Genomic DNA, 12,500 nt, shown 5'->3' with positions numbered 1-12,500 from the left:
TTGGATTTTAATGGATTTTTATTAGTATATTTTTTAAATTTTTTTTTATATACAAGTCCTAGATAGTTCCTCCTATATTTCTTCCTTTTTTACCTCTCAGAGAGACATCCCATATAACCAAAACTTTTTTTTTAAGTAATTGGGGTTAAGTAACTTGCCCAAGGTTACACAGCCAGTTATTTTGTGTGGGTGTTAAGTATCTGAGGCTGGAACCAATCCCAGGTCGTCCCAACTCAAAGGCCAATACTCTTACTCACTGTGCCACCTAGCCGCCCCCAAAACTTTTTTTTTCAAAAAGAAACAAGAGAAATAAAACATTTGCCCAAATTGATCAATTAATCAAAAAAAGTCTGACATCTGTGTAACACCGACCTTGTTCTTTGAAATTTTGAAACATTCATTTTTAACCATTTTATGGTTTTTATTCTTTCCATTGGTATACATAATCATTGTGTATTTTGTTTTTCTGACTGTTTATTTCACTTTGCATCAGTTCATAATTTTTACATGCTTCTCTGTATTTATCGTTAGGTCCTTTTCCCCCCCATTTTTTTGAGGGCATTTGGGCCTGGATTTGAACTCAGGGCCTCCAGATTCCAGAGCTGGTGCTCTATCCACTGCAATATCTAGCTGTACTTCAGCTCTTACTTTCAATGAACATCAGTTACTTAAAAACAAAATATACCACTTGTGTTTTTAATGTTTTCAGTTTGGGGAGGGGGGGTTAAATTGGAGTCAGATTGTGGTGACCCTTAAATGACAAAGGAGTTTGTAATAGGAAAAGGGAAGCCAGTGAAAGGTTTTAATCATTTTAGGGACATGGTCAGACTGACATAGGTAGATGCATTATCAAGCAATTTCAGTCACCTAAGTATGAATCCATTAAGGACTGGAGTAGGTAATGACAGAAAGAATAGAAAGGAGTAGACATGAAAACCATAAAGTAGGACTTGATCCTTGCTATGGTTATGGTTGGTATGGGAGAAAGAAGAGTCAGAGGGAATTTTGGAGTTTGAGTCTACAAGAGATAACATGGAAAAAATATTATTTCTGACATAAATCAGGGAGTAAGGAGTGTGTGTTTGTGTGAACGTGTGACTGTAGCTAAGGAGAAGGACTAAGATTATACGTATACATACATACATAAATACACATGTAGTATGATTTTGTGAATCATCTGCATAGAAGTGATCATTGAACCAGGGGGAGTTGAAGAGATCACAAAGTCAAAAAGTAGAGATAAAAGAGAACAGAGCCTAAGCAGAGCCTTGTGGGGCCCATATATTTAGTATTCATGGATGAAAATCCAGAATAGGTGAATGAAGAGTAGAAAGATATGTAGGAGGAGAACCAGGAGAGAGCAAAATTATGAAAATCTATATAGGAGAGGGTGATCAACAGCGTCAGATTCTGCAGAGGTCAATAAAATTGAGGACTGAGAAAAGGCATTAGATTTGGCAATTATGAGACCATTGATAACTTTTAAAAGAGCAGTTTCAGTTGAATGATAGCTAGAAGTCAAATTGGAGAGGTTTTAGTCAGGGTAGGAAGTAGAGGCACCTCGTGTAGGTGGATTTCTTAACAGGATTAGGCCTAAAGGGAAGGAGAGACAGAATCACAGCTGCTGAGATATAGTGAGAATTTTTATAATATGGGGTAGTCATGGGTATACTTGTAGACAGTAGAAAAGGATCCAGTTGATAAGACAGGAAATGAGGATGTTAGTTGGGCTATCTACAGGAAAATATGGGAAGGGACAAGATTAAAGGTACATAGAGAGATCCTGGGAAAGGGAAGGGCTACCTCTTTATCCCAGTCCAGAGTGCATGGAGGAAAAGATGGTAGGAAGTTTTCTGAGTAATAAGATGTTATGAAAAATGGTAAAGCACTACTTTTTGGCAAATGACCTCAGTTTATTCAGTGGAGTATGAAGAGAGATACTCAATATAGAAGGCAGGGAAATATGTAGCTGTGGGAGAGTTGAAGAAATATATAAAGATTTGGAACAACAATAATAGAGAGTACAATAGTCAATCAATTAGGGAGATTTAGATGGATTGTCTTGCTTCAGTGGGGCTTCAGTAAGATTAGATTATGTAAAATTTTACTGGACCCAATGAGTAGGGTTTTCTGATTTCTTCCAGCTCAGTTAGTAGTACCTGAAAAGGAACAAAGCAAGCACATGGCTGTAGTTCTAGATGGTTCATGTTTGGCAATGCATTTTAAGGGATACAACAAAGGGATAATGGACTCCAACAGATCTTGGATGGATGTGGAGATTCTGATAGGTGGAGGTGATGTGAAGAGAAAACAAGCAAGCCATCTAGCATACTTAATGCTCCCTTTGTCATACAATTATGGGAATAAGTGAGCAAGAGTTGCCCAGGAGGGACAGATGTGAAAGGGTTATAAGATGCATCATTAGAGGGGAAACCATGTTGATGAGATCACAAATCCATCAAAGTTTTTGACCATTTTATTCAGTATTTACTATGTTCAAGACATTCTGTCAAGCACTGGAGATACAAACTACCTTCAAAGACTTTATAATTTATTTACCTGGATGAACATTTCAGTTTACTTGGGGCTTGCTCAATATTCAACATTAAAAAAAAAGAACCCAAGACCCCAAAACTATTAAAGTGCCTCCTATGTTCCTAGCATATAACCTATCAGCAGTCATTTCTTGTTTTCTCCTTCATGCTGGCATTCCTTTCCGTATTTTTTTTTCTTATTTGACTAACAGTTAAAAAACTCTATTCTCAGTGGCTAAGCTAGGCCAAAGAAGAACATGCATGTTTGGGAGGTACTGTAGGTTAATGAATACACTTGGAAGCCAGAAACCTGGGTTGGAAACCTGCCTGAAACAATACCTTTATGACAGTGGACAAATCATTTAATTAACATCTAGGCTTCATTTTCAAGTGTAAAATTGGCATAATACAACCTGATGTTGTTCATTTGTGTCAGTCATGTCTGACTTTTTTCTGGCCCCATTTTGGGGTTTTCTTTGCAAAGATACTGGAGTAGTTTGCCATTTCCTTCTCCAGCTCATTTTACAATATGAGGAAACTGAGGCAAACAGGGTTAAGTGACTTTCCTGGGGTCACACAGCTAGTCTAAGGCCAGATTTGAACTTAGGAAGGTTGGTCTTCCTGATTCCATGCCCAGCACTCTATCTACTATACCACCTATCTGCTCTAATAATACTTACAGTAATGAACAAACTGGTTTCTGTGTTAAATATGATCATGTATGTAAAGTGTGTGACAAAATTTGAAGTACTATCTAAATTCCTCATGAAAGGTGGGGAAAGAATTGGGCATTTTTTTTTACATACCTGCCTTCTAAATAGGTATTAACACCTGATATGTTTTATGTTTATTTGCATGTTTAAATTCCAGATGAGTTTTTGATTTAGGGGAATGTAAAAATCATACATGTCAAGAGCTAGAATGAACCTCAAGGGCCATCTACACCATTTTCTTTGTTTTGAAGAGGAAACTACCCTTCTTTTTAAAAATGAATTTTATAAATGAGGAATTTAATACTCTAGCATAACTGTCTTTCTAGAATAAAAGAAAACTTGCTACATCAAACAAAATCAGGATTTCTTAGCTACAAATGAATCTTAGAGATCCCATATTCAATTTGCAGCGGAGGAAGTGAATTATGCCAGTTAATTAATTTGACCAAGGTCATGCAGTTCATTAGTCTAATTTTTTGTGGTTATTTCACAGGATATTTTAATGACTCATCAGTTTTTGTTGTTTTTAATGACTTTATGACTCATCCATATTTTTCTTTTTCCCTTGTTAGCTCCCAGTTGCTTCATCTTTCTCAGGTCCATTTAATGTGTTGCCAGTGAAGAGCAAATGGAGCAACGCTGACTTTCATGTCCTTTTTTTTGACCTGGAAAATCTTGTGGAACTTCTGCTGTCCACCCAATTCAACAGCTTTAGCACCTCCCACTCATGGCATGGCAGTGACATTCTCAGAAGAGCCAGAAGCACCTTTGAGAAGAAGCCACTGGCATTGAAAAGGAGTAAAACTGCCACCTCGTCTATTTCAGGGGAAGTGCAAATGAAGAATATTTGTGAGAACCAGAGCCAGGGAGATAACCCAGGCAAATCCTTTGAAGAAAATGAAGGCATCAGACGACAGAAAAAAATGAAAAGTTCCAAAAAAGCTCAATTTATACCACCAAGAAAAGTCGATATCAACCTCATGATAGACACAGCTAAACTTCTCTTGTCCTGCCTCTTGCCATGGGGTGTAGATAAAGACTTAGATAATCTTTGCATTCAGCATCTGAATATTTTAAGGCTTCAATGTCCAGCTTCTTTAGGATTAGCTTCAAATGAAGATCACTTCTCTTTGATGTTGCCTGGTTGGAACTTTTGCAGTCTAGGAATGAAGGAAGGATGTTCATTCGTCAACTTATTTTCCAGAAAAGTGCTAGATTTGTCAAATAAATACATTGCTGCCCTCCCAAGTCAACCAGATGGTATAGGAGAGCTAGAAAGTGATTCAAAGCATGGGTCAGACACTATATTATATCTCTTAAGCAAATTGTTTTTAGTTAATAAGTTAGTTAACATGCCTTTAGAATTGGCCTACAAAACTAACAGGTAAGAAGTACTTATGAACTTTTTCCCCTATTTGGTGATGGGCAGGCTTGGTAGAGAGGATATATTTACCAAAAAATCTACTTAATTTGTCTTTTCGTGGGAAATATTGATCAATATGATAAATTCAAAATGTATTTAATTAACCTGCATCATAAAATTAGAACAGAAAGAATCCTTAGATGCCATTGAGTCTAAAAATTTAATGATAAAACTGAACCTAGAAAGAGTACAGCATAAAACTTATCCAAAGTCATACAAATGATAGAGGACAGCTCCAGGAAGAGCCAGTATTTGAAATCAGTTCTTCTGACCCCAAGTTCAGCACTCCTTCCACTGTATTGTGCTCTCTCTCTCTCTCTCTCTCTCTCTCTCTCTCTCTCTCTCTCTCACTCTCTTTCTCTCTCTCTCTCACACACACACACACACACACAAATTGCTGTTAAATTTGATGATTTGACTATTTTTAATTTTAAATATTTTTGGTTATTAATTTTTCATGATCATAAAGGAATATAATTATGGGACTATTTAGAAATTAAACTCACATCTTGGAAGAAAAAGTTCTAAAAAATTTAGACCTCACCAAATCAATCATACTTCATATAAAAGTAAAGGAAGTTTCTTTTTCATTTATTTATTTCTAAAAAACCCCAAGAAACCAAATATCTTGATGCTTCTCTCTGAGGTGTCATTCCTTGCATAATTTTCTATATTTCCATATTATTATATTTAATTCAATTCTGCAATGCTTTAATTATTGATCTCTTAATACTGCCCAGCATTCTGAAAGGTATTATGAGATGTTTAAATGTATGGCATGTTCCCAACCCTCAAAGAACTTATAAACTCATTAGGCAAGTAAGACTTACACAGATAGATCAATTAAATTTAATGTAATTGAGAGACAGCTACAAAATATGTGGTATATAAAAATTATTGTAACCAGTCAGAAAAGAAAGCAATCAATGGACTATTTGTGGAAATATCCTTGGAGGAATTGGAAATATCATTTGGATAAGCATTAAATTGTGGTGATATTTTTGTCTTTGATCATCCTCTTTAGAAAAACTTTCAATGATGTATCTGAAAGAACACCAACCTCTGCTCATTTGTCTGTTAGATGTCCCCATTATTAGAGAAACCTTTGCTTGATGTACATCTGTACCTCTTGTCTTATATATAGTTCATGTCCAATAATCAATTCTTTTTTCATTTTTCATCATCTATTGCTTGGTCTCATTCATAAAATTTAATACTGCTATATTACTGAATTTCCTGTAGTCATTCAAAGGTATATTGAAAATCATATTATGAAGATTTGCTTTTTTTTTTGTCAGAGGCAGAGAATAGATGTCTAGATTCTTTTTTCTTCACATTTTTTCATGAAATAGATAGTTTTCCAATGATCAGTCTAGAAACATATGGAGAGATCCTTCATCAGTAGATGAAGTAGTAGATCTACTGATGACTTCTAGAAATCTATTAAAACAAGGTATAATAGAGAAGTGCCCTCAGTTCTACCTATGGCCCACTTAAATTTCTGAAGTGGTGAGAAAATGATAAGAAAGAGGGTAGATGGAGCTGAGTCCCTCAGTTTTTAGCCCAACTCTAAACTTTAACTTAGCTGTTGAAACTCTAAATCTATGCTCTTTGTCTAATTACTAATGAGTGAGTATACCATTGGGTGAGTTGATCATATCAAGATTAACATCCTTATTATAAAGAATCCAGAAGAAAGAAATTATATCTAAGTGGAAAGATGGTCCATAGGTACTCTGAGAATAGGCCAATGTTATAGTCGGTAGTACTAATATAATTGTATGCCTCAAAGCTACACCAAAAAAAAAAATCATGAGACGTTTGGCCATCTCTTATTGCAGAGAGCATAATATGTATCTTCAAAAATAATTGAATTTAATGCATCAGCATTGGTTTTGTAGTATGAACATATTAAGAAATTCTCCAAAGGACTTGTTAATAACTTTCCAAATTAAATCATAACATCAGTGCGTAAGAGTACTGATGAAGATTTTGAGAAACATATTAAAAAGCATAGGTCATGAACAAAACTGTGAAGGGCCAAAGATTTGTAGACTACACAGATGCTTCATGACTTTATGTCATGAACAACTTTTTTTTTTCAGAACTAGATTGATAGGCACTGGTTGTGGAAAGCACCAAATGGCATTCCAAAAAAAAAAAAAAGATTTTATATATATATATATATATATATATATATTCATGTGTGTGTGTGTATACACATATATATGTATGTATAAGGAAAGACATTAATGTGAAAATTTGCAGAATCATCTATTATTTATAATTATATATATATATTATTTATAATCTGATTATTAGCTTTCTAGAACAAAGATCAGATTAGGATAAAGTTAAAAGAAATAATAACAGTGGTCAAAAAGATGTGGCATGCAACTCCACCTGAACCTATTTTTAAAAGTTATAATGAAAAATCGGTAATAGACAATAAAAATGATAAGGACTCCAATTATATTCTTAAACAGAAGTTTATTCAATGTAAATCAATTTCCACAGCAAAAAAAAAAAAACCCAAAGGAGGCTAAAAGTGTTTTAGTTAGTAAATGTATAACTTATTTGTCTATTAGACAACATAGTAAAAGTAAAAACTGAGTTAGAATAAGTAAACATGCAACAACTCTGTAAAATCTTATTTAAAAGAATGGTGGATGATTATGAGCTATATGACTTCAAAAAGCAAAGAAAACCATTGGAAAGTAAAAACAATTTAAAGAATGCTTCTTGGTGAGGGAGTCAGCTAAACAAAGATATCCCAAGAATATTTGAGGATGAAGATAGAAGGCAACAAACAGAAAAAAAAAATGGGGAAAAAAAAACTGAAAATATTTTACAATATTATTTTAACCATCAGGGAGAGTAGAGACTCATTAACTTTGATTTCATCATTACGGACCTGGACATGCTCATTATAAAGGACAAACAAATAGCTGTGAAGAGAACAAATATAGGAAAACCAGCCTGACTGGATCAAGGGTAGATAGAGATCTGTACTGGAAGTGGCAAAACTTTGAGGGCACAGAAGGATTGATTCACAAGGTACCTGAATGAGTGAAAGATATCAAAAGAATAGGAAAAATAATAGATGTTCCTAATGTTTAAAAAGGTGATTATATGCTTACCCTTTACACATTTTTCAAGTACATACTTGATGAGAATGCTTATGCAGAACAGGCAGACTTTTCCAAATGATATCTTGTATTTATTTACTATCGTTCATTTGAATGAAAGATAAAGAGAATCCAAGATCTCATAGTACTTATTGCCTATATATTATGAAAAAAATATTTAATTCCACAAAGTAAAATACCACTTTAAAGTCTCTCTTCCCACAAGGTATCTCTTACCATACATCAAGATCATTCACGATTCCTTGAAAAAATATAACAGAAACAAACATTTTTCAATGACCCTCTGCTTATAAACCTCAGGTAAAGCATATGACTGGGAGATGTATGTTTGCCACTCTCGTGGAGGAAATCTAGCAGGGGAAGGAAGTTTCTCCAGATTTTCCTATTTTCAGGTGACATTGTGCCAGTTGCATCAAGTCCTGGAACATTTAAGAACCTTCTGAGACAGGCTCTGACTACTGAAAAGAGGTTATCCTAAACTTTCACACAGAAAAGACCAAGGGTAGGAAACATGACTAATGCTTTGATTAAAGCACTCAGCTGTGAGACAATCAATAGAGTTTCTATGTCAGTATGTTCTTTCTAACAGGTGATAGAAATGGACTCTGAGTTGGGCTCTGAATTAAACCAAGGGAGGAGAATGGGTAACAGTGCTCTTTTAAAGACTCCCGACTTCTCTAGGTAACAAAGGACTATATTTTTAATACTGCACTCTTCCAGCATTGCTCTATAACATCAAAACAAAGAGCATGATAGTCTTTAAAGAACTGAAATACATATTCAACAAAGGCCACTGGAGAGGTTCATGGTAGGTGTGAGCAGTCTGAAACGTGACAAACAAGGAATTTCAGAACAGAACAAGTATAAAAATGATATAATCAGAAAAATTTGTAATATAGTCATTTGGCAAGGGTGAGGAATGACAAGTGAACATTTCAAAAGCTCCCTATAATTCTTCATATTATAAGAATTTGAGGATGTCAGGATATATTGGATGTCAGGTCAATTTCCTTGGGTGAATTTAGGTGAGGTCATGTAATGGGACAGGCAGAAATCACAGGATGGGTTGCTTTCTAGAAAGAACATCTAAACCAGTGAAACAATTCATTTGAATAATGCTTCATTGACAAAATTACTTCATAATTCATTTATTCATTCAGCAAGCATTTATGTTGCCAGGCAAAATTCTCTGTTTGGGAGATACAAAGGAGTAGGATAGGGATTGTACCTTTAATTTCATTGGCATAGGGAATTCCTGGATGAGGACATTTCCTCTACTAAAGCAGGTAGGCACCTTCTCTGCAATTTACAGCAACTCCAGATTAAGTCATTTCCCCAGGGTCACATAACCATTATATGTCATTAGTGAAATTTGAACACAGATCTTCCTGATCTAAAACAGCTAAATACACTAGAGAAATTGGTAGAGTAGTGATCTAGGAATCAGAAACACCACAATATAAATTCTGTCTCCAACATTTTTGATCCCCCCCCCCCCAAGTCAATTAACTTCCTTGAGCCTCAACTTCTTCAACCATAAAATGGAGATAATAGCATCTTCTTCACAGAATTGCTGTGAAGATCAATTGAGATGACATATAAAATGTTTTGTAAACTTTAAAGCAATATATCAATGCTAGTTATTATTTTTAAGAAATTACCCTGCTTCTCAGAGATACAAAAACCATTTCCTCTACTCAAGGCCCTTAAATTTTATTTGGGAAAACAGCATGAAAACAGAAAAGTAAATTTATACATATGTATAAAAATTTATATTTATGTGTAGATATAACCACACACACACGTGTGTGTGTGTGTGTGTGTGTGTATAAAATACTCATAGTCCATGTCTCCTCCCCACCTGCTCAAGAAAAAAAAAACCCAAACCAAAACATAGTTTTTTTTCCTTGTCTCCAAGTTAAGGTCCCCAAAGGAGTTTACATTGACATGGGTTTGAACACCTGACCCTTTTAAATCTCTATTAATATATCAGTACATAGTTGAGCTATTCTTCATAATTTTTCATTTTAAAAGATAGCTACCAAAATGAGATATTAAGGTAATGTGCATTTTCCTCAAATCAGTAACATTATTTTGGATGTGATGACAGAATATTGATATAACACAAAGAATTCCCATTCCTTAGAGCACACTTTATGCTAAGCATGATAGACATTAAATTTTTTTCCTATTTGACTGTTTTATTAAAAATTTATTCTTGAATATATATATATAATTGATAAAACTTGGTTAACAACTTTTTTTTTTATTTCATGGCTATTTGCTTCCCTTGTAATTGTTCAGCAAAATCAAACAAAGCATTTATCATGTGACAGTGTATTTGCCATTCCACACCCCTAGTTCCATCCCTCTTCAAAGAAAGAAAGGCGGTCATGAAGGGTATTTTAAAAATCTAAATATTAAAGCAAAGTAAGTTCAGCTATAGAAAGAGTAAATTATGTGTGTCTTAACAGAAATAGAAAAGTTTCAAGTTTTAAACTATGTTTTCCCTATGGCTCTATCATAGTACATATAATTTTTTTTAAACATTGGACTTTGTAGGGAAGACATGGAATAGCACAATAGAGCAATTGGGGTTAAATGACTTGCCCAAGGTCACACGGCTAGTTTTTGTTTTAAGTGTCTGAGGCCGGATTTGAACTCAGGTCATCCTGATTCCAGGTCCTGTGCTCTATTCACTGCACCACCTAGTTGCCCCAATGAAAGCCCTTTATTAAAGAAGAACAAGTTATACCAAAGACAGTTAATATATTAATAGCTATTAACATTTATGTGATTGAAATAAAATTTTCTAATAGCCTCCTAATGAAGGAAGAGACATGGAGGGATAGAATGTAAAATCATGTCAGTAGGTGTTTGGGGACTGGATCTGACTAGGGAAAATAGGCCTGGGTAGGATGTTAGGCTAAAAGGGGTGAGGGAAAGGGATAATGGCAGAGAGGACTGGAATGGGTAGGTTACTGAAGACAAGCTTTGCTTTGCTTCCTTTATATTTTTCCTTGAACCCTGTTTTCCACATATGGACGATATATCACTCAAGAATTGCTTTTCTCATCCACAACCAATGATAACCTTTTTTGTTTGTTTGTTTTTAGCAGTTGCCACAAAATGGAATCTGTTTCTAACAAGGGAAAAAATACTGGCAATGATAATTCAAGTTTCTATGGCAATTTACGAAATGGTAAGTTTTGAGATATGAAATTAGGAAGGAGAGGTCTAATCCTTACATGCGGAGGATGAAAATTTTAAATGAGTGTGCTTTTGGTGTTCAATTTGTTTTATTGATATTTGGTTTTGCATCACTTTCTTTTCTTAATTTATTCCCCCTTTCTCTGTCCTAGAGAGCTATACCTACCAAAAATTTAAAAGAGGGGGGAAATCTCAGTTTAGCAAAGCATCCATATGATGAAAATTATGTAGAGTTCATCCTTCTAGTGCTTCTTTCCTATCAAATGCAAAGAAACAGAGTCAACACCTTCTTGTACTTCTTTGGCACCAACCATATTTGTTATTATTTCAGTGTTGGTTTTATCGTTGTTGTTTAAAATCATTTTCTATTTTAAAGATCCATAAGTCTTTGTCTACACACACCTAGGACCATGCTTTGCATTATGTATGTGATCACTAAATGCTTATTTGGATTGGGTAAGACTAGAGAAGAATAAAATATCTGTGTAGAAAGATTAGGGGACAAACACTTTTTGATATATTTCTCTTAACACGTGCATACACATCAATATTTGATCTCGGGATAAGGTAAGAATCTAAAGTGTACATCTTAAAGGTCTAACATAGGAAATTCCTCATTCAGGACAGTGGGGAGAGTGACTGTATAGTATCTGTGAGGCAAAGCTGTTTTCCTTTTATCTCTCCCCTGAAGTTTCAATTAAGATTTTTTAACTCACCGACAATGCCAAGAAAAGTTGGCTCTTGTTTCTAGCTCATATTAAAATTTTAACATCACATTAAAGTACCCTGTGAAGTGCCCCATGATGCCAGTAAGTAGTTAAGGCCAATATTTAGCTTTGAAGGTAGATTCACAAGGTCAACAAAGTGAAAGAGAGAAAAAGAAAGGGATGGGGGGAGGAGGAAAGATCAAAAGAAAAATCCACCTGACATGCTGTGTTCAAGAAGAAGTAGAAAATAGGATATGGAAACTGCCCATGGTTTTCTCCTCTTTCCAGTTTTTATACTTTGTTTTTGGTTATCATTTCTACTTGCATTCAGAATTTCATATAGGGGATAGTGTATTAAAATGATTCAGAAATCTCTTGTATCGGTTTCTTTCTTGTTCTTTAATTACACTGAACTGAATATTTCTCTTATCTCCTGCTATCTCTTTTCTTTTCCCTTACTCTTCTTGATTAATTTTTTTAAAAATGTTTGAAGATGATGACCATTCACTATCATTGATTGAAAAATATATCATCTTAAATGTAGTTGGACTCATTTGCATTTTAGATTTAAAATATACTAAGTAGAATAATCTAAGTGAGAAATTATAGTTTTTCAAAAATCCAAAACCACCATTTAGCACCCCAGTCAATTCTCTATGATTATAAGTTACAGACAGATTTATGGTCTACTTTAGGACTTCACATCTGGATCCAAAATAAAAAACTCATTCTTATTTTAGACTTCTAACAGTTCTTGGGTTTTA

At 34.5% G+C, this 12,500-nt stretch overlaps 1 protein-coding gene across 2 annotated transcripts in view; it reads left to right on the top strand.

The window, feature by feature from the left end:
• Positions 1-12,500, top strand: part of WDR72 (WD repeat domain 72) — a 303,206-nt gene that overhangs the window by 178,196 nt on the left and 112,510 nt on the right. The window contains exons 16-17 of one of the 2 annotated variants that reach the window (XM_069098090.1): positions 3,820-4,631; positions 10,939-11,021. In XM_069098090.1, the coding sequence (XP_068954191.1) occupies positions 3,820-4,631; positions 10,939-11,021 (895 nt within the window). Of the gene's footprint in view, positions 1-3,819; positions 4,632-10,935; positions 11,022-12,500 lie in introns of both variants that reach the window. The other variant, XM_069098089.1, reaches the window with a different exon arrangement.

The sequence above is a fragment of the Petaurus breviceps genome, unplaced genomic scaffold (assembly GCF_028583685.1).
Source record: "Petaurus breviceps papuanus isolate PSGF00001 unplaced genomic scaffold, PetGlider_PUasm1.0 37, whole genome shotgun sequence".
NCBI classification, from domain to species: Eukaryota; Metazoa; Chordata; class Mammalia; order Diprotodontia; family Petauridae; genus Petaurus; species Petaurus breviceps.
This window is presented reverse-complemented; position numbering and strand designations above follow the sequence as displayed.